The 23,223-nt window shown below is 31.5% G+C and overlaps 2 protein-coding genes across 2 annotated transcripts; both read right to left on the reverse strand.

Moving 5' to 3' along the window:
• Positions 1–622: 622 nt before the first annotated feature.
• On the reverse strand, positions 623–18,303 carry LOC133194539 (uncharacterized). The gene is made up of 13 exons (XM_061330487.1): positions 18,220–18,303; positions 15,763–15,978; positions 14,824–14,927; positions 13,248–13,386; positions 12,428–12,531; positions 12,233–12,289; positions 9,481–9,648; positions 8,846–8,976; positions 3,557–3,699; positions 2,222–2,306; positions 1,845–1,903; positions 1,463–1,567; positions 623–1,133 (listed from the first exon to the last, which is right to left on the reverse strand). Exons 2-13 carry the CDS (start codon positions 15,961–15,963, stop codon positions 1,047–1,049), a joined length of 1,383 nt encoding a protein of 460 aa, XP_061186471.1. The 5' UTR covers positions 15,964–15,978; positions 18,220–18,303; the 3' UTR covers positions 623–1,046.
• Positions 18,304–19,299: 996 nt separating this feature from the next.
• Positions 19,300–20,233, reverse strand: LOC133194541 (uncharacterized). Its single transcript, XM_061330488.1, has 2 exons — positions 20,155–20,233; positions 19,300–19,683 (listed from the first exon to the last, which is right to left on the reverse strand). The coding sequence occupies exons 1-2, from the start codon at positions 20,197–20,199 to the stop codon at positions 19,327–19,329; spliced, it is 402 nt and encodes a 133-aa protein (XP_061186472.1). The 5' UTR covers positions 20,200–20,233; the 3' UTR covers positions 19,300–19,326.
• Between the last annotated feature and the right edge of the window lie 2,990 nt (positions 20,234–23,223).

Consider the following 23,223-nt stretch of genomic DNA (forward strand, 5'->3'; position numbering starts at 1 on the left):
TCTTAACCATTGTTTCTAAGTTCATTGTTTACTGTAAACCACCTTTTATTCACAGGAACTTTATTTTCGCGTAATTACACGAGACAATTTGCTTGCGAAAATTTCATTCTCGTGTATAATAGCATTCCTTATGATTATATGGAACAATAACCACAATTTGTGAAAATTTTGTCTCGCTTCTAAAGAGACATTGACTATCTCGTGAAAATAAGGTGTCAGGAAAATTTAGCGATCTACAGTATTCTAAAGCCAGCACTGAAATTACAGGTGTACATGTATATCTCTAGTAGTACCCAGCAAAATTTATACATCTGTGTTCACTAATCTATTGCAACAATCATTACCCTACTACAAGCTAAAAACCCTGTTATCTTGTAAAAGAAATTCCTCTAAAATTCTCTCATACATCTACCTTACAGCAATGACGTAAATAACAGATATTCCTAACTGTTCAAAATCCTGTGTGCCTTTTTGTTTACTTTTTCCAAATCTTGTTTAAATCACATAAATCTTTCAAATTATCAGGTTTAATGAACTAAACCTTTTTTATTTAAATCAACAAATTATTCAGAATATTTAATATATTTAATATTTAATGTATTTCTTTAGTGCAATAAAAAAAGATAGAAACTGAAGACAGCAACTGGCAACTAGTGGTGAGATTTCGGCAATTATGGATTACAGACATCTTTATTAATTTATTAATAATTTTAAGATTTTACTAACTGTACACCTATATATAATAGAATTAATATTAATTTAGCCTGAGATCAAAATATACCAGTTAAACCAACTGATAATAAATTTGAAAAAAAATGCTGTGTTCATCATATATTTCGCAATTGCTCCTGTTAAAGGCAGTTGTGAATCTGTTATTTATGTGTCCAATATTTGTTTTTGGAATGTTACATTATAAGGCCATAAAATTAAAAGCACAAAGTGAGTTGATATCTTTCACTCTGGATACATACTGCCACACACACCCAAACACTGATTAATCTCAGTTTCACCATTATAATAAATAAAAGTCCTATTGAGCACCACAGCTATGTTTTCCTCTTCCTGTCTCTTTTCTTTATGGATTTCCTGATGAATTGTATGACTTTGTATGGGTCTGTATTGGCATTTTGAGCCTGAATAAAAAAACAAATCATTCTCTGCTTTAGACACAATTAATATTTAATATCATTTACTCTAATTTATAAGTATTATTCTTTATTAAACAAATGTCAATAAGCTAGAAAATTTTTTAAAAGAAAATGTCAGATGCATGCAAATAACTAATGATTTTCATAATGAAACAGTTATATTTTTCCTTAAATCATTTTTTTTTTTTGCATTACACATTACTAAATAAGTAAATTGATGCTGAAACTTATTTTATTAAATAACAATTATCATTGATAAACTGAGAATATTTCATTCCAATCTTTTCAATTCTAATCAATTACATGTAACTCACAGTAAAGAGTTCTAAAGAGCTCATATCTGCACGTATATCCTCTACTGGACCTCTCGTAATAAGGCGAGCAAAGGCCGGAATTCTGCCTAGTTTATCTTCCCTGTCCTAGAAAAGAATCAAACTGGGGACATGATTAATCATGTATGTGAAGGTTATATCAGAATTGAAATCACTAATAATCAAGAATTTTTTTTCTGATCAACCATTGCAAAGGAATAGGTCACTTACTCTGCCCCCTCCCACTTTTCATGATCATATTATTGATTTAAATGATTTTTCTATTTATTTCACTTCCTGTGTTACAAAATAAATGTTAGTTTATATATGATACAAATACTTTATTATAAGATACATGTATATTGTAAATTGAAATTAAGCTTACAAAACTTGGAAGACCCACTCCTGAACTATAACACAATTTCTCCATATCATCAATGAAAGCTGAAATAGAAAGATATAATTCATATTTGAATAAATAAATATTGTTTAAACAGACTGTAATATTTATTTTCTCTTCTAGATTACTGTACGTGTACATAAAATGGCTTATTCAAAATTTAGCGCAATCACTGGGTATGGAGTTGTTGGCGTAATCATGATTTTAAGTGCTACTTATATCCCTGCTGTGTATTTCATTTATAAATGATTTCTTAGCGGTATTCATAAATTAGTGCATCATTGTCCACGCCTAATCCGCTAAAATATGAAGCCCACTTTTTAAGTACATGTACAGTACAAATTTGAAATTCATTCACATACCTCTATATGTAAAATACAGCAAATCATAAAAATCCTGGTCTGCCTCTTCGCTAATAATGATGACTTCATTGTCCTTCTTTGGTAGCTATATATAGATTAGAGACAAACCAATTTGCCTTATCAAAGTATACAAACCTCTATAATCTGTAGAATATATTCACAAAGTGTAATCACCAAAGCTACATGTATCTAACACAGACAAAGAAATCACCAGCTACAAGAACTGATTATCTGATTTTTAAAGAAAGCCAAAAAGCATTTCAGGCCCCCAGGTTCATGAAACATTTCAAATTATAATTAGCATAAGTCAAAATCTACATTTTACTCTGAAATGATGTTGAAGTAAAACAGTCCAAGTATAAATTATTTAACGTTACATCATTAAACAACTGATAGGCAAATTAAGAGATTCAGCTCACAATTGATAAATATTCTATTAAAAAAAAATCAAGTTTTGAATTCAGTCAAGTCTGTTTCATGATCCTGGTGCCAGTTCAGAAAAAGAAAAGTGTTTAAAAAATGAATGATATATGATCCACATTGACTTGTTTGGATATTTAGACATACATGTAAATTGTCCTTAAGGTAGTCCGATCCTCAGGTTCTGAAAATAAGCTTTTCAGTAATTGAAAATGCTCACAAAAATGTCTCTGATTTCACATAGTAACGTGAATTTACCCATGGAATTTCTTCAAAGTTCATCATTATATTTAATCATATTATATAGGGAAAATTATCAAATCTCAAATATATTTTGAATTCAGGAAATGCGAATAAAAACACCTGTTATGCATTTTCTAATTAAAAACTGATCAACAAATATAATTTAGGTGAGAAAAATATAGGTATCCAGGCATTTGGAGAGAATTGCATCTTTTTTATGCTTGTACAGTATTTTAGTTCTTCTTTCTACTTCAATTGCCATATAATACATAGTGTACAAAGCTTGTGCTATCATTGCTAGACATCACATATCACATCTTATTTCATATCATGCTAATAAGCAGTGGTATCTAATGCTAGACTAAAGGAAATTCGATTTCTGTAAAAATGAATTCATTTTTTATTCTTTTATGGGGTACAAATGTCAACTTTTTACAAGACCGTTTCTAAGACTTCAAAGAACCTTAAATCATATGAAGATGCATAAAATGAAAATTGTTGCACGAAAAGATCTCAATTTCAAGCTTCATTTTGAGCTTTTTTAAATAAAATAATAAATTTAAGAGTTATCCTTCCTGGCTGAGGATCGGATATCCTTAAGACTACAATCAGTCATTTTCTCTACTTTTAAAAACTCAGCTGATCTATGAACTCTTGACCCTTGGTACCCACCAATGAAGCTAGAGCTGCAGCCTTTCCATATTTCACTCCCAGTCCCAAAGACATGTGGATCATTATGAGGTCAGAGAAGTAATTATGTTTAGGAAAGTCTCCCGTGTAAAGGTTAGCAGCCATTCTCCAGTTCTCAACAGCACCTACACAAAACAGTCATATGTTAGTACAGTGTATATAGGTGCTTGAGAAAAGACTAGAAATATGTACATAGGACATGAATGCCCCACCGAGGGTATATTAAAAATGCAACATGAAAATTTGTATTAGTGTATGAAATTTGATGAGAATATCTTGAATAGTTTCTTTAAAATTGAAATTGAAATCTAAAAAGTTGGATATAGAATGATGATAAATTCTCGCCAAATTATGTACAAGTGCATAAACTTACATAAATATATCTTAAATGATTTCTTTAAAATTAAGCAAAATGCAAATCTAAGAAAAGTGAGGTTGTCACAGGAAAGTTCAAGGTCAAATGTTTTTGATGCAGTTGAATACTTCTCACAAATACATATTTGATTTGCATTTTGCTTAATTTTAAAGAAACCATTTAAGATATATTTATGATTATTAGTGATTATAAGAAGTGAGGTCAAGGTAAAAGGAATGGTCAAGGTCAAAAAATGTTGATGCAACTGAAAAGCTCTCATCAGTATATATCAACATATGAAGTTTGATTACACTATCTTGAATGGTATCTTTAAAACTGAGCTAAACACTAATTTAAGAAAAGTGAGGTCAAGGTCAAATGAAAGATCAAGGTCAAGAAATGTTGATGCAGTTGCATAGCTCTCATCAATATCTATCAGCATATGAAGTTTGACAAAAATATCTTGGATAGTTTCTTTGAAACTGAGCTTTGAACAGCAAAGTGTGATGGAAGAACAGACGGAAGGATGGAAGACGGACATGACAAACACTATATGCCCCGGTCATTTCATGGCGGGGCATAAAAATCAGGTAGAATATTTCAACTGTTACAGTAACAGGCAAGGAAAAAATGCAAGGGACCCAACCAAAATTTGAATGTGGACAATGTCCTGAATCACTAGCTATATACAGTGTAGTTAAATGCTCTACCCGCTGAGCCACCCAGGCAATATCCACAGTCCATATAGCCTAAACTACCACATTCCTCCATCCTTAAACAGTCTTTGACCTTGGAGACATAAAACAACACAAGTTCACCATGTCAGAAATTGCTAATTTATATAAAACCTGAACAAGGACCCCCTACACATGGGCCATCAAATGTATAAGGAAAGAAGGAATGAATAAAGAAAATATATGGCTAGACAGGGAATATTGGCCTGGGTAGCTCAGTGGATAGAGCATCTGACTAGTGATTCTTGGGGCCCAGTTCAAATCCTGATCTAGTCTGTTGTATTTTCCTACTCTTTTGTTACGTAACCAAGTAGTAGCACCAAAAGAGTAAGCCATGTTGGGTGGAAAGCTCAAAAAGATTATAGAACATCTGATTTAACCAATCTAGAATAAGAACTAAGAACTTACTACAGTAAAACTTGTCTAACCGGATACCACTGGTTCTAATGAAATTGGCCAGATTAGTCAACATTCCGGATTAGACAACATTTTATACAAGTGAATTTACTGAAATGGACTTAAAGTTAACATCGTATTAAGCAAGATTTCAGATTACCCAACATCCGGATTAGACAACTTTAAGGCCAAAATAAAAAATACCTTTGTTTCCCCTAACGCGACCGACCCACTTAAATCATGCCGACTGAAAGTTTTTTTTAAATAAGATTAGTCAACTATTTATTTTTTTTTATTGTTTATTAACTTTATAAAATACAATTTCATCAAAATCCGTTTTTTATCAGAACAGTGGCTTTTGTTTTACTCTCATTTGGCGCCCACAACATGTGGCCACAGAGGGTTAGTTCATGTTATAAAACAACGACGACGTATCAATCTTATTATATATCTTTAACCTATAAGAATCCTACACTCTTGAAACATTTTGTAAAATATACCATGACTAAGGAGTGTTAAAATGGTATTTACGAATGTGTGTTCTAAAATTAAGTAAGCATGGCAAAGCCTTCCTCATGAGCAGATGAGGGGCCCACCTTGTGTATGCATATCAATAAATTTCACTGCATTTCATTCGTTTGGATCTAATAAACAATTCATGTATGGTCCTATTTTTACTATATAGGACCATGGGAGTTGTAAATATGTCTTTGTATAAATATTCCATCTTGATAAATATAATTCAGATGTCGTTTCTTCATTCCTTTTATTTCTGGGGTACACTTCGTGACTATAACATTAGATACATGTATATGAAACTTTAATCATTTTAGATATGATTTGGTTAGATTAAATATTGTTTGTAAATACATGTACATGTACACTCTTTCTAGATAGTGTTGAAATCTTTAAAATTGACTTATGGTATGGCTTCCTGAGACATACAGTGTATTTTTCTATAGTAAGGCCCTTGAAAAGAGGTTGTTTCTTTCCTTTAAAATACCTTTAAAAACTGATGGGGCGACAACATTTGAACACCTGCCTGGTGGAGGGCTCCTAATTTAGACTTTTACTCGGCACTTATGGCCATTGATCATTCAGCATCAGTAAGGGATCTTTTTCATGCCAACATCTACATGTATACTGCAACACTGGACCTACGTTTTTTTTTTTATGGTCTCATTCGACTGACCAGTCTCCACCTCCTCGGGACCTGTGACTTAGAATAAGCTCCTGAATTACGTCGTGACTCCAAAACGATACACTAGAATCACTGCGTCACGCGAGTCCCTTGACATTTTGTCTGTGTAAGAACTCGAATATGATAGAAGTTTGAAAAATATACTCGGATGTCCGATGGTTGAGTATTTGCGAATCTTGTTTTGTTGTAAATGTTCGATTTCAATAAATTTACGCTGGCCTGAGACATTTCACAAGTTCAATTGAATAATATTTTTGATTTAATGTACCATACATATTGCTTCATTTGTATGAAATTTAAAAATTGGTTTCTTTTGTTCTTTCTTATTTATAAAGAAATTATTCAATTTTTCAGAATGTATTTTCAAAACTTCTGTGAGAAAAAAAAATAATTTACATGTACCTACCTACCTACCCAACTTGAGATTTTAGGGTCGGGTTAGGGGAAACAAACTTATTTTTAATGATGGCCTAACTGTAGTTAACTTTGCAAGTGTATACTAAGCTAGTGCAATCAAAACCATCTTAGAGTTTGACAGTACATATGTATGTATATATCTGAAGGAGAACTTTCAGAAAAAAGACAAATTTTTTTCATGTTTAAACATAAAATGTACAATGTACATGTATTTCAGATGATAATGATATGAAGAAATCCATTCTTACATTCAAGGAAAAGAGAAGCTATTCTACATGTATACGAATTGCCTTCTTTGATTAAAATTTATTATAAACAGAAGTTTTCAGATTTGTCTATTTTAAAGAAATATATGGCATATTTGAACTAAAAAATAATAATTCGAAATTGAGTTTAGATACACGATTATATATGTTACGTACATTCAAATGAAAATTTTGAACTCAGATATCCTCACGTCTCTATAGTAAAATTGACTTTAACATTGCTATTCGAATCCCTATTATTTTTGTGGAGTCGGTAAATAAATCGGTTATTGTTTTAAATTTTTTATTTCTTTGAAATGTGATTGATTTAAATTATGTAATTTACAGAAAAGTCCTATCTTTATATAAAGTAATGAATCAAATAGAAAGACCTTTTTAATTTTGTTTATCTGAATTTATCAACAATACACCATATATACATTGTACCTTTAAGCTTGTGTGAACAATCAGAGTTGCGTACTGTTTGTGTACAGTGGCGCCTCATTTATCCGGACGCCTCCGTCCCCAACGAAATTGTCCGGATAAATTAATCGTCCGGATAAGTGAATCACCTCTTAAAAACCCTCTCAAAGCATGTATAATATTATATGCATATACAGGTATCAGATGTGAAGACAAAGGGAAAATATTAATATTTTGGTTTATTGTTTTTATTTTATAGTTTAAAAGAAATAAATTAATTAAAGAAGAATATATTAAAATGTAATTTAGACGATAAAAAAATGGATCTATTGGCAATTTTATGCCAAGACCTCCCTTTTTAACACAGGGAATTTTATTCGCCTTCTCTTTGGCATGTGACTTCATGGGCTGAGCAAATTTTGATCCATAACAGTTTTATTTCACCGTACTTTATAATTATTGAAGCTCATAAAATATGAGAGCATCATTGTGAAAATGTTAAAATATAAAATACCCCCGTAAATTCATTACATGTTACACAGGGCTGCTATAGTAACTGGACACTGAAAACTGACTCAAACACGCGCAATCAGTGAAAGTATTGTAAAAATTCAACACAAACACAAGCCATCTTAATGTCAGATTATCAATATTTTTTTTCTACAGACTTTAAGTTTAAATTTCAATTTAAAAATAAAATACCTTGAAAAACGTAATAAACTTTTATACCCAATGCCACTTTTATATTTCTCTTCTAAAGTTACGTACGTTTATAGGCGGACTATCAGATTAAATAGAAAGACATTTCTTCAATTATGTACCTTTTTAAACTGTCCTGTGAAAAAAAGCGTTTCAAATACATTTACGTTTTTATAGAAATGGAAAATCATATTTTAAACTTATGTAGTCAACATGATCAAGGTCATTACGAAATCGCTCGTATTATTGTTCATTTTTATATGTAACTCTCCAAATTTTTTATGAATTTACAGATGTATATACAATTAGCAATATGACTTTGAACGGTTCCTTATTTAATTAATGAAAAGTGTAAGCTAAATTCTTCGAGCTTCATAATACACATGTAATTGTGGTAAACACAGCTAATTTTAGACGCTATTGTTTGTAGGTCACTGCATGGCCTATGCTTTTACAACAATTAACACTACTGCAAGATAAGTGTGAAAAAGACGTTTCTTAAAAAATTATCGTCTGGATAAACGAGTCATTTTTCACTGAACTATTACGTTTTGTAGTAGAAATCAACTGTCCAGATGCGAAACGCGAATTTCCGGATTAATGAGACAGAATAACGTGGAAAAAATCGGTTCCCAAAAAATATCGTCCGGAAGGTGAAGCGTCCGGATAAACACGGCGCCTCTGTATATACATATTCTTAAGATCAATTAAATGATACATTCAAAAACAATTTTTAATGGCATGTACATGCCAAACATTGGGTTTTTTTCATCACATGAAGATGGAAAGCGGTCAATTTACCTTGGTACCTGGTTTGATCCAGGAAGTTGTGTAGGTGAGGGTGGACCTGACTCGCCCCACCGTGAGGTAACATGTCCCAGATAAACATGGGGTACTTATAGCTCTTGTCCACTGCATGTGCTTTCAGTAACCTTTAAATATCAATAATATTTCACCTGTATCTACAATGTATCACATATATGTACTTGTATAAACATGTTGCTGATGGTGTGCGCAACAAAATAAATTTGTGACAACTTTTCTATTAAGGTACTTTGTTTTGAGAGAACCTACATGTACAAATCTAATGAAGAAGATAAGTACTCAATCTTTTTTAATTATTTTAGATAGCTATCTAGAAGTTAAAGAATATAAATCCAATCACAAACACTTTCATGAAAAATATTTTACCCCCACAGTATTATTGTTAATATTACTATGGGGGTAAACTTTTATTAAGAGAAAAAAAAATGCCTGTGAGTCCAATACTTCCAAACTGAGTTTTTCATCTTTTTTTTTTAAAAACAAGTAAATATTCATAAACTATTTTCTTCTCTTTTCACTAAAACACAGCCACACCCACTATTTCATGTATTTATCACACTCCAAAGGTTGAACCTGAAACATGACTGTGAAGCTTTACATTAAATAATTACCAGTTATGGGAAGTCTGCATGAGGTCCATGAACTGTGTATAGGTCCAGTTCAGGGGATGATGCTTCTTGAATAGGGCCAGTGTGTGCCACGTGTCCAGCTTAAAAGTGTTGGCTGCCGTAAAAGAATACTCTGACTCAACGCGACCAAACACGTCCTCAGAAGTGTGCCTGTTCAAAAGAATCTGGAATTACCAGTACTTACTGTCTCAATACTGAATTACTGATCGAATTGAAACACAGTAAAGAACCATTTCTGAATTATACCAAGATTTGTTGTGTGTGCACTACTTGCTATATATATAGTGAGTGTCAACCATCATGATATACAATGTACATTATATAGACATAAATACAATGTATGGTAATATTTTTATAGCAAAGTATTAGGGACCAAGAATTTTGCCTTGAAGTTCATTATAAATGTGATTCATTAATTTTAAAATTTAAAAATCTGGGAATGAAAATCACTTTGCAGTACACATAAGCATGATATCATTATATGCGTACTCACTATAAGTGTGTTTTACTGTATACCATATCTGCACACTTTTCAATAAAACTGATGTAATTTTAATTATTAATTCAAATTAAACACTATATGCTCTATAAGTGTTGCATTATTCAGTGTATGTTTAAATCATTCTTAGGAGTGAGACCTTCAGTGACTTCATTGGAACTGGTACAGTCCGTGAAACATTCTACTTTCCCATTTTTCCGTTCGCTCACCGTTCGTTCACCGTGCATTCAGCGTTCGCTCTCCATTCACAGATTTGCGTTCTGCATTCACCGTGCGCTCGCGTTCACCGTTCACAAAGCGTTCAGCGTTCACTCTTCTTTCGTTCACTTTGCGTTCACCCTGCGTTCAGTGTTCACTCTCCGTTCGTTCACTTTGCGTTCATCCTGCGTTCAGTGTTCACTCTTCGTTCGTTCACTTTGCGTTCACCCTGCGTTCAGCGTTCACTTACTAGTATCATTCAGTCTTCAGTGTCATTCGGAACTCCAAAGTGAAAGGACTTATATTATCTTTTTGTTAGTAAGGATTTACAGCTTATTTTGATTTAATAATTAACATATCGTGTTTAAAGAATCATTATCTCAAGGGGAAAAAATATTCACAATATTCAACTTATTATTATCATCTAACTTAGCTGTAAGGTAATTTACTCTGGAAAATAAATGTTGTTATAAGTATGTACCTATGCAGAACGATGCTGAAAAATTAAATTTAAATACAGGCAATATTAAGATGCTTCAAGCACTGCAACATTTTGTTGTTATGTTAAAGACGACAAATTGTTAATGCATAGATAATTATCCAAGTCAATTAATTGACAAACTGTAGTAAAATTACGAAAATACTTATTTCTAACACGTTTTTTTTTTCAATTACTACAGAAATACATGATAAAACTAGTTCTGAGAATTATACATAGTACTGCGGATATCCTGTTAATTAAATTTCTTTGGAGCGAATTGAACTGAGTGTGGTTTTAAAAAAAAATATTTATTTAAAATGTAATACACTACAGGATTTTCTCTACTATAATAAATAAAGTCTATAAGTCTATAGTTAGAAAGAAAAATTCTTCCTTCACTGTAACTTTATATGTTTGACATTTGATATGATTAAGAGCCCCCCCCCCCCCCCCCCCAAATTGGTTACTTAGTTAGTATTTCCAGTATATTTTAATTAATATTTAAAAAGAAGTTAATGTGTTTTGTAGCACAAAAACTGCAGTCTCAAAACAACATGCATCTAAAAAAGTCATTAAACAATAGCAGTTCAAAATATACACGTGTCTGTGGTGGTATTTTAAATTGGCAGAGAGTATGTTTCAATTTCATATGAATATGCCTCAGAGTCTTTGTATTATCTTGTCTGAGTAAAATCACGGGAAAATGTCCACAGGTAGATGTACAAGTCTGCTCAATAAATCATCATAAAAAATAGAATTGACACATCAATATATTATTGCATTAAGAATTTAAAATACGAGTGTATTTATGCAAATACGTCCACGGACCTTTGTTATTTTTTTTTTTCATTATTTTACACGGAATCGCCTTGACACGGAAATATATGAATGGATGTTACAACCGTTGTAATTCATTCTATAATTCAGAAGTTTTCTCTTATTTGTTATGGTTATTAATATCAAATAAGAATGGACATACCTATTTTCCAACTAAAATAATTTTATCTTTTATACTACAGCGTTCGGTAACAATTACACGTACAATCTTTTACAGCGATAAAAATCGCGTGATTACATGTAAAAGTTGAGTTTAAACATCATACAAGAGAGATACTTAATGTGCATATCATCTTTCTTAAGAAAATTTTGTAGCATTTATTTATTTAATCAATGATTTGTTTATTTATCTATCATTTATTTATTTTTTGGCACCTGACATTAGAATACAATAGAATGGTTTCAATGTAAGGAAAAGATCAGAAGCATTCCGAATAAATCGTTCATCTTGCATTCACCGTTCATTCACCATTCACTTTGCGTTTGCAATTGCGCTCCGTTCGCGTTCTGAGTTTGCTCACCGTTCACACATCGTTCACCAAGTTGCGTTCAGCGTTCACACATCGTTCACTCACCGTTCGCTCTGTGTTCGTTCAGCGTTCGTTCACCGTTCGTTCAGCGTTCGCTCACCGTTCAAGTGGGAAAGTAGAATGTTTCAGGGACTGTAAATCCCTTATTCTGTGTACACAATATACATGTTCATGTATATACTGACTCACGTTTTGTATCGGCAAAAATCACACGTCTCAGCAGTTTTCTTTGATATTTCCTCCACACTGGAAAGAATATTTCACATTTGGTCTGACATACATGTATGAGTTTCAATATGTTAACTAAAGACAAAATTAAGAAGATTTTTTTTTAATTAAAAAATAAAATCCCCAATACATGTATTACTATATATTTATACTCACTATTCTCGTTCTGGTCTTGGGGGTTTAGACATGGGTCTTTTTTCTCTCAGAGGGTTGTATACATTTTCCTCCCTTGTATATTCATTGTATATAAATAGGATTCTCTGTCAAAAAAAATTCACTAGAGTATACCAATAACAATGGAAACACTGAATATATAATTCAAATGCATTTTTTTTTTAAATAATGTCAGATAGGAGACCAGTAACACAAATCCTATCATTACTTTTAAATATAAACCTTGGACATTTTGTCCTTTAAAATGTTAAAAATGTTATATGTTAAATGAGAAGATGGTTTTCAAATATGGAGTTCTATATTTCAACATGTAAATGGAAAAATTACTTTTACACCTCTACTAGTAACTCAATAAAATAATGAATACATGTAGCATGTTGTCAAAAGGTGAAAGGTGAATATAACCAACAGTGATCAAACTCATAAATCCAGTAAACAAAACCAATCATGAACAGGGCAAAAACAAGGACCCCCTGGAAACACCAGAATTGGGATCAGGTGCCAAGGAGGAGTAAGCATCCCCTGTCAACCAGTCACACTCCCTGTGAGCCCTAGGTATTGATCAGGTAGATTTACTCCATAGTCAAATTTAGTATAAAAGCAATTACCTACCAAATGGTATGAAACATTTCAGACAAAATACAAACCTATGATATGGTGCATTTACAAACAGAGCTCATTCATAAAATCATAAAGAATTTGAGAATTAAGAGAGAGATACATATATACATATTATATATATATATATATATATATATATATATATATATATATATATATATATATATATATATATACAAACCTGCTCTTTGACATTGTTGAAAAGTTCCTCATTTCCTCCCAGCCAACCTTTGACCTTTGCTGCAAAGGTTTCTGGGATCACTACCTTGGCAGGGTGCTCAGTTATTGTGAAAATTGAAGAAAATCTTTTATACATATCTCTGCAAGTGTAATGATGTAATAAAGCAATTAATTTGACAATAAGGCCAAATAAAAAAATATGTGTGGTTCCGGTTACCCGACCGTCCCTATTTTATACCCCCGACCCTAAACTTTTTTCCGGCAATTTTCATATTTTTTCCAGAATTTTCCCCAACTTCCATCATCGGCTCCAGTATTAGTTTTAGTTTCAGCGATGGCGGTCTCCTTGCAAAACATCATTTCAACACATAGTGCAAGTTTTTGATAGTGTTAAATCCAAATCAAGCTAGCATGTAGGTGTCCCCTACCAATGTTGACTAGTATATTATCACACCACATCTAAATGCCACTTGCAAAGCAGTGATAGGTATTATTTAGAAAAATTAAGAAAATCATTTTGTAAAAAAAAAAAAAAAAAAAAAAAAAAAAAAATTCCCTACCTACCTACCATAATATTTTTGGAGATATAACCGGAACCACACATATTTTTTTGTTTGGCCTAAAGTTAAAATTTGTAAGAATGCCCAATAAGTCATTATAGAAAATGAATAAAAGTTTAATGCCCCAAAATGCTTTACAAGCTAACCAGTGAGTACATTTACAAGGATGGTTCCATGGTACAATGTATGTGTATATCAAGGGTACAGTGTATGTGTTTATCAAGGGTACAGTATATGTGTATATCAAGGGTACAGTATACATGTATATCAAGGGTACAGTGTATGTGTACATCAAGTATACAGTGTATATGTATATCAAGGGTACAGTGTATGTGTATATCAAGGGTACAGTATATGTGTATATCAAGGGTACAGTGTATGTGTATATCAAGGGTACAGTGTATGTGTATATCCAGGGTACAGTGTGGGTGTATTTCAAGGGTACAGTGTACATTTAAATCAAGGAAAATTAATATGAATGTATGTTTGTGGATGTTTTTTTTTCTTCCCTTTTTGGTACAGTTTCTAAACAGTTGGTTAAAAACAGCTTTCAAGGTGAATCAAATCAATAATTTTTTATGCAAGATCATTATAATTTAAAGTAAGGATTTTTTAAAATGCCAGTTAAAAAAATAACATTGTAAAAAGCAGGAAACATGTAGCTTACTGCACGTCTTTCAAATTTTAGCATTCTTATACATGTATATTGTCAAATTAGCTAAAATGTAATCTAAAGTAAAAATATCATCATACACTTCTACTTTTCATTTTATATGCATATATGATATACCGGTTACATGTGCTGTATATCTATGAATCTGAATACGAATAATTGTGAAGGTACATAAGTGCTCGCAGTGTACTTGTACTTGTACAGACATACTTTTGACTTATACACATGTACCAACTTTCATTATGGGATAAAAGAGTTCATAATCCAATCATCTAACTTTACTATGGACCATAACCCTGTCTACTAATATTCTCTGGTCCCTTTAATTATATTAGTAGACTTACTGGCATTCAAATGCTGTCGATTTTTTCCATTTATCCAGAATCTTGGGATAGTCCTCCAAGGAGAGTGCTTCCTCTGATTTCATACAGTATTTCTTGAACCATGCCTAAAAAGCGGTTTATACATATGATGCAAGACAAACATTCACTTAGTGTGCAAATTACTTTGTCCATGCATAATTATTTCACAATCTAAAGTTTTGATAAGAAACCAAATGAAGATAATAATATGATCATTACTTGAATCATTTTAAAACTTTTCTCTTGAGTTTTTGTATTGGATTAATAAGTACATTACATGTACATGTAATAAGATCTTGCTTGAAAAAAAAAATGTACAAGCCTTAAATCATTTATCTAATGATACTTAAGCGTTTTTTTCCCTAAACACAGCCATTTTCCAGCGCTACAATGTTACAATGAGAGTTAGGCCAAAAAAAATTATTCAATAGTTTCTTAGGCACTGCCGTATCAGATCAAAAACTGTCACATCGATCAATTTTATTGACACATTAAAACTGGAAATGACTCAATTTTCTTTTTTTACCAAGTTGAAAAGGAAATTCGAGTTATACCCCTTTTCACAAATACTTTAATTAGATAAACTTTATATTTCTTGTTAATACAGTATTTTAGGAATGAAGTTTTAAACAACTCTTTGGAATAACATTATTTAAAGTTGAATACATATTATAAATAATGTAAGAGAACAAAAAAAAGTAAGTTGAACGACTGACAAGAATAAATAAGATATAACACCTGATTCAAAAAAAAAAAAAAAAATGCCTGCCTCATTGAATTTTGAAATTTTTGCCCTGAAAAACCATCAATTTTTTTGGTCTTAGTTATTTTTCAAGTAACCGACCCATGACTATGTTCTACTTTTTTTTTTTAGAAAAGTGGGTGGAGGATCCACTGAAATTACAGCATTGACATACTGACCTCTGAATCCCCTGCTACTTGTAGTGCTGGCCACTCTGTGTACTGATTATTCCTATGTTTGGTAATCGTGTATCGAGTTTTGTTTGAAGGTCGTAGAAAGGAGGTCATCAAATACAACAGAATTACTATGGAGACCAGTAGAATCAGCAACTGCCATTTCTTAAAGCTAATAACCTTTGACATTTCACCGTTCTGGTTCATAACATGGCTTTTATCCTGAAAGCAATATATTCATTATTTAATGATTAAAAAGGGAAGAGGCAAAAGCAAAATATACATTATTTACTAGTATTAAATCTGGAGAGAGGTAATGCAGGGTTTGACATTAACTTTTAAGAGTACTAGACCAGTCGGGCTACTTCCCATAATTTTTACTAGCCCTGACCATAAAATCACTAGCCCTGACCAAACTTTAAATTTTATTTATTTCTTAAAATCACTAATTTTAATGAGGTAAATAATTTGAAATCGTTTCTCTTGCGTATTTAAAAAAGATTTTTACCGAATAGCCAATTGAGTCGGGTTCATCAAGACATGCGAATATTGTAAGCTTTAAAGATCATTCAACGAACTTTAATAATTTTTTGTTATCCTGAATAATAATAAATAAATTGCAGAATATATTTTTTCAGTAACTATTTATACCATATTGATACTGAACGACGCTAGTTTCTACCACAACTTTTCTATTACATTCTTGGCTGTGTTTACAATCGGACAAATTAAGAAAAATTCTTTAAAAGTTTTTGGAACATTAATTTGAAAGACTGAAATGGGTTTTAACAACCCAGAATTATTTTATCAACACGACCAATCGGTCTAGTTCAGGTACATTTTACATGACCGGACCACTCATTTACTAGACTGGGTCGGTCGGACGTGCCTTAGTGTCAAACCCTGTAATGCATAAACCTAAACTGCTGTCACTACGTTTTACTGTGCAGCTCTTTCTTCTCTAACTACTTTTGAAAAAATGTTGTGGTTACATATTCACATATTTCTTGAGCATTTCCAACATCAAATAAAGTTTACAACAAAAATAACAATGAAATTTAATGCATTAACTGTTTAGATGTCAAATTAATCTGGTGGGAAATCCAATTTTGTTTTTTCAAATAAAAACTTAGTATAAATAAAGCCACATTGGTGTCCTTACCAAACTTGAGTCCCAGTCAATGTCAAATATTCATGAAATCTGCCTCATATATGTTTCTTATAATTTTGTTGATGACAACACTTTGATTTTATGACACGTCGATTCAATAAGAGTATTTCTTTTAAAAGAGAAAACAAAATTTTATCTATCTAATATCTAATCAAAATTCATAATGATTGATAAGAAAAACTCAACCTGGGATTTAAATTTAGAAGATATAGTAAAATGCTTTAAAGCTGACTTTGAACTGTAATCTTAATGATCTCTTTTTGATGATAATCTAACTGTGTCTTGAGACATCCTCTCGACTGGGTACATAGAAACCTATTACTGGTACTTTGGTGATCAAACATATCCACTCATACATTGTATTTGACACATGTACATGTATATTTTATTTCTTGGTGAGTTTTTCTTATTTGACACACAGAGGCTTGCTGTTGATGTGCAAGAGATATTCAGCATATGAAGGAAAAAAAACAGTAGATGGTAATTAGTATTTTTTAAAGATTTTTTTTTCACACTGGGAGCAAGCCCCTGAGTTGATAACAAAAGAGAAGCATGAAAACAGACCTCCAGATAAGGTGCATTTACAGTCACTGTATTTCCAGAAATATGCTTTGAATGTGACAATTATTATTATCCATTAAATATTTTAAAAAATTATGCATTGATAATCATACATATTCAGCATTACTCTTTGATAGTAATGTGAAAGACAGATTGATTAATACAAGTACAACATATCTAATAATGTGAATTAAAGTTATAGCCAAGTGCTTGAATTTTCATACATGACATAAAGTGATTGAATGACAGTGACGTTTCCAGCAGTGGTGAAAAAAATGTTGCTGAAAAATTATCTGGAGCTCTGTAAAAATTTTGTTCGCATTTATGTGGGAAGCAACTAAATACATATGGTTGATTCACGTATACACATTGTACCAGCATTGATTTGAAATGAAATAACAACGTTGCAGTATTGCCGAATAGAGCTAGAGCAAGGGAGAAAAGGACAAGGGTGAGTCTTTTCAGTCTACATTGGCCTATTGTAGTTTTTAATTTACCATCAATACCTTGTTACAATACGTGGGCTTTTAAAATCTTTTCTTTATAGGATGCACGACAAGACACTCTGTATACCTTGAATGATCGTTGCATTGATCTCATTCATCAGTTCGTACAATCCATAAAGTCGATCGAAATCAGCGTCAACATTAAAAATCAGTCAGATGAATAGAGAAAATGAGGGGAAAAAACAAGTAATTCAGCATTTGATTCATTAAATTACGGTTAGTTACCTCTGTTTGACTTATGTTACTCGTAAATTTCGAAATATTCTTCAATTTGTTGACTCAAAGCAAACTTCTCACCCTGGTCGCAGACATGTTTACCTTTTTTAAATGAACGCCGAGCCCGAACGAAATAAAAATCAAAGTACTAAAAATACTGAAAGGTACAGATAAGAACAATAAATTTTATAAATATTGTACACGAGCTTTCTTTACGTAACTAACATATTAATTCATTTTATTTTGATTTTTCTTTTGTAATGGGGAAATGAAGTTCTATCAGCCACTTTCAAAATATTGTAATTGTGCAAAATAGCTTGCTAAAAGGTTGCGAAAGCATAAATATCAATTAAGAATTAATACACGTATTTTTCTTTTCACAAAATAAATAACCCCTTCTTCATGAATCACAAGGTACACACCGCTGCCATTTTGATTTTTTTTCTTGGACAATTACATCACATCATTTTTTTTTTTTAATTCTCCCTCTGAAACTCAGCGATATCTACATGTTTGTAACAATTCTCAGTAAAACCAAAAGTAGGCATCACGCGTGCATTAAAAAAAAAAAATTTTCAACTTCTACCTACTTTTACAGAAATCTGAGAAAACATAGGCCCGTAAGCACACTAAAAAAATCACTAACTCGAGCTGAATATAATTTGATATCGTTCACTAAAGTAAAGAATTTCTTCGTTTATTTGCCAAATCTGTACGGCTTACATGTACTTAATATGTCAAAACAGAGACCTACATGATTGGATAATCTTCATTGTAAGAATAGCATATCTCTGTTCATAGCGGGGATTAGGGGAATAAAAAAGATTATTAAAGTAAATCTTTTTTTTTAATTTTTGTTTTATTAAATTTATTTGAAATGTTTTATTAATGAATTTCTTTCTTAACTTATCAATCTACATTCATTTATGAGTTTTAATAATTTTCATGCAATACGTGTACATGAATTCAGATTCTTATTCTTTTTTTTTTTATCCGCAAAATGATAAATAAAAGATAATCTACAGAATTTTTCAGCTGTATGAATTTTAATAACAGACAACGTTCAAAATCATTGAGCAAAAGATAGCTTTAACCTAGTACTCGTAACATCAAAAATCAACCAATAACTGTAAACTGGGGAGAAGTCGGATCCGGACCCTGCGTAGTTGAGACTTCCGCTGAGGGTATACATTTCGGATTGTGATGCACGTGCTGACTACCGTGGACTTCCACTGTCTCCCCTCGGCATGCCAAACCCTCTTTACATGGGCAATAGTTCATGAACATATTTGGATTACCAAAGTCGTGGACTAGAAACACATGGCAAGTCTGTCCTTGGTAACGGCGTGCATGACAAGTACCTTTCGATGCCCCGAAAATGAAACGGCGCATGCGCCTGTCTTCAGCAACACAACATTCCGTGTCTCCACAGTCCGTGGAGGATGTGCAAGACTCTCCCAGAGAATGAACTGTCTGCGAAGAAATATTTCAGTATTATAATCAAAGATGGCGTTTGTTTGTGTAAGGGAAAAAATCAGGTAATAGTCTCATGATTGTATAAAACTGTATGCAAATTTTTGTAGTTACAGTATAATTCTATAGTCAATTTCATGATAACGTGAATTAGCTTTTCGTAATGATATTGATTATTAAATATATATATATAAATAATTACAATAGGCTATAAGTAACGGAAACAATTGTTGTTCAAACTATACACGATGGAAGATACAGTGCAGATACGTACGACTTAAATAAGAAATGAAAATTGTACTCTTTATTCACACACCGACCGTCTACCACTAACGCCATAATCAAGTAAAATATTATTGTATATCCAGGCGTTTATTTCTGTCTATCTAGTATGGAATTTATTTTGCACTTTGAAGTTAATGGACGTTCATTTATTATTTTCTTGAATAGGATTGATTTTCTGACACTTACCACCAAAATGTCCACAATCACCAAACAGAACAGCGAGAATTTCATGTTTTCTTATATCAGTATAATGGGAAACACCAGGTGGATGTGTACTAAACTGACGAAACAAAACAAAGGTGAAGGAAAATTTCCGAAAATTAAGCACCGTAGTTAAAAGCTATTAAAAAAATTGAACAAAATTAAGTGATGTAAATATTACAGTTAAGGTTAATATGATATGCACTGTAACAATTAAAACTACTTTTTCCAGTCGTTGTTATTGTTGTTGGCTTTCTTTTTAACTAGCTGTCATGTTCTTTTCTTTTTCAATGAAACGGGGGTGTAAATGGTAAACAAAGAACTTGTCAGAACTCTAATATTCCACCCATGCACTCAGGTAAATTTAACAATATAAGAATATTACTGTAAAGATACAAACGATATATTGTGACATTATACATAACTTTTGATACAAGTCGAAGTGACTTCAGTAATATTTGAAAAAAAAATGTATTTTTCTTCAATAAATCCAAGAAAGTTTACTACTAAAGTTATTTTATAATTTAGCTTAATTCATCTTACACTTCAAGACTTCGTGCTTATTACATATCTTGCTGATAAATATATCATCTGTCATGTTCTAAATTTTGAATTTGATAATTTGAATACAAAATTTAGAACATTTTTGTATTCACTCCCATCCAGTAAATTCAAATTAAGAACATGAACGTTCTTTGTATAATTTATGTATAATTATATATCATCAAATCAAATCAAATGTAATGAAAACACATGATTATATATATTTACATTTACATTTGTTATCAAATGAAATCTAAAGACAAAACGTGAAACCGGTACCGATTACCCAAATCATGTTCCACTGCAATTTGTTTTGTTTTGTTCTTTCTTTCATTTATTTAGTATTGATTTCTTCATTTTTGATAACCTTTTTGTGCTTACTGTTTTAACCTGATTATTGAAATTTCCGTATTTTGAAAATCATCGTAATTTTTTTTCAAAGGAAAAAACAATTTACAAGGCAAGGATTTGTTCATCACATCATATGAAAACCGTTACAGAAGTAAGGAAATGTTCCATACGTAAACTTTACTCTTTTTTTCTTATTTAGAATTTAAAGAAAGAAACTGACAGTACATCAGGCGCCGATCCAGGGATCTTTCGGGGGGGGGGGGGGGGGAGGGGGGGTCCACCCGAGTCAAGAAAAATTTAATCCAGAAATTTCTTGAAGCAAAAAAAAAAAGAAAACAAAACAAAACAAAACAAAAACAAAACAAACAAACAAAAAACGTGAAGTCCATTCCCAAACGTGAAAAAACCCATTTCATGGTGGTGGTGGTGGTTGGGGGAGGGGGGTTCCACGTTTTCTAGAGGGGTGCAATGTCATATTTTATTTGCTTCAGTTTAAACTTCTATTAACTCTGCAAATTCCAGGGTAGGGGATGAACTCCCACCCCACCTCCCCCCTCTAGATCCGCGCATGTTGCATGCAAGAACATTATGTGAAGTTCCTTTCAAGCTGGATTACATACAGGAAAACAAAACCAATGGTACCTGAAAGGAGGACATTTTGAGTTTAGAATTGCTTTGTTGAATGTTACAAACTTTGCAATGATCTTCATGATGAAAGAAAACATGAAGGTTATACATGGCCACTATTTCTTTTATACTGATTTGGTAAACAAATCCTCCGCATGGACAGTGTACAAGTCCCTATCAATAAACAATAACCAGCAATAACCAGTACTCCACATCAAGCGATAACAAAAATCTATTCCTACGGAAGCGTATTAGTGCCATTTTGACACTTTTTATTTTTTAATTTCTACACTTTAATCTGTAAATTTTACACTTTAATCTGTAAATTTTACACTTTAATCTGTAAATTTTACACTTTAATCTGTAAAATTTACACTTTAAAGTGTAAAATTCACACTTAAATCTGTAAATTTTACACTTTAATCTGTAAAATTTACACTTTAATCTGTAAATTTTACACATTAAAGTGTAAAATTTACACTTTAATCTGAAAACCTTAATATACTGTAATTTGTTATAATCAAACGGTCGTTTTTTATGGTGTTATACCTATGACATTTGAAAAATAGTATAAATCTGAGATGTTCACAAGTGTTTGCATCAAAAGTTTACACATGTATATATGATAAGTAAGGATGGGCGATTTGCTCATTGGCCTCGTAACTGTCTACAGGAAAATATCGGGAATCTGTTTTCAATCCAGTACATTTCTTTAGTACCTATAATAAAGATCGACGAACAGTAAAAAATATATATCTCAAATATGTTTGTCTTCTCATGTGCAGTTCAGATTGCTATTGCAAGTTTATGGGTTTATGATCATGATGTAAAATATAACATTGAAAATTACGGTGATTTTAGAACGTAACAATAAAGAAACCTCATTGAATCAAAGGATATTAATTTCTATGTTGTTCCAAAATTAATATAAAATCATATAGTTTAATTATTTACATGTATATACTTTAATAATTAATATATTGATTGGTTATTTAAAAATTTTCAATTCAGAAAGTAATTCAATTGTTGACCGTAATAAATGTTGAATGTAATTCAATTAATGCTATCAATAATTAAACTGCCGAGCGCATCAAATGAATTTGCCTATAAAGATGTCAGTATCATATTCATTGAGATACGTTTGTGTGCTTTGCTCTTCAGTTCCACTGAATTCATAATTCATTCAAATATTCTATGAAAGTATCACTAATATCAGTGATACTAGATTGCTTATTATTTGTATTATATCAATATATATAACTTCTGAAAAGTAATTATTTTCCACGTTTATTGTTAAATAAGAAATCAAAATTAAATTTTATCAAGCAGGATTCATGGTCTGTTGGCTTTAAGGCGTGTTATTTTAAAAGATGTATGAGGCTGCCAATTTGATTATGTGAATTAAACAAATAAAAGTGTAAATTATACAGATTAAAGTGTAAAATTTACAGATTAAAGTGTAAAATTTACAGAATAAAGTGTAAAATTTACAGAATAAAGTGTAAATTTTACAGATTAAAGTTTAAAATTTAC

The sequence above is a fragment of the Saccostrea echinata genome, unplaced genomic scaffold, assembly GCF_033153115.1.
Source record: "Saccostrea echinata isolate AGI-Se365-2 ecotype Australia unplaced genomic scaffold, CSIRO_AGI_Sech_v1 ptg000029l, whole genome shotgun sequence".
In the NCBI taxonomy this organism is placed as follows: Eukaryota; Metazoa; Mollusca; class Bivalvia; order Ostreida; family Ostreidae; genus Saccostrea; species Saccostrea echinata.

Bases quoted from the DNA above. Each gene is read 5' to 3' on its own strand.
- LOC133194539 (XM_061330487.1), bottom strand. From the start codon at position 15,963: ATGAACCAGAACGGTGAAATGTCAAAGGTTATTAGCTTTAAGAAATGG. The intron at 12,290-12,427 runs GTGAGTATAAAT...TATTCTTTCCAG, and splicing joins CCAAGACCAGAACGAGAATA to TGTGGAGGAAATATCAAAGA. The intron at 2,307-3,556 runs GTGGGTACCAAG...ATCTATATATAG, and splicing joins CTGCAGCTCTAGCTTCATTG to CTACCAAAGAAGGACAATGA.
- LOC133194541 (XM_061330488.1), bottom strand. From the start codon at position 20,199: ATGAAATTCTCGCTGTTCTGTTTGGTGATTGTGGACATTTTGGTG. The intron at 19,684-20,154 runs GTAAGTGTCAGA...ATTTCTTCGCAG, and splicing joins TGATTGTGGACATTTTGGTG to ACAGTTCATTCTCTGGGAGA.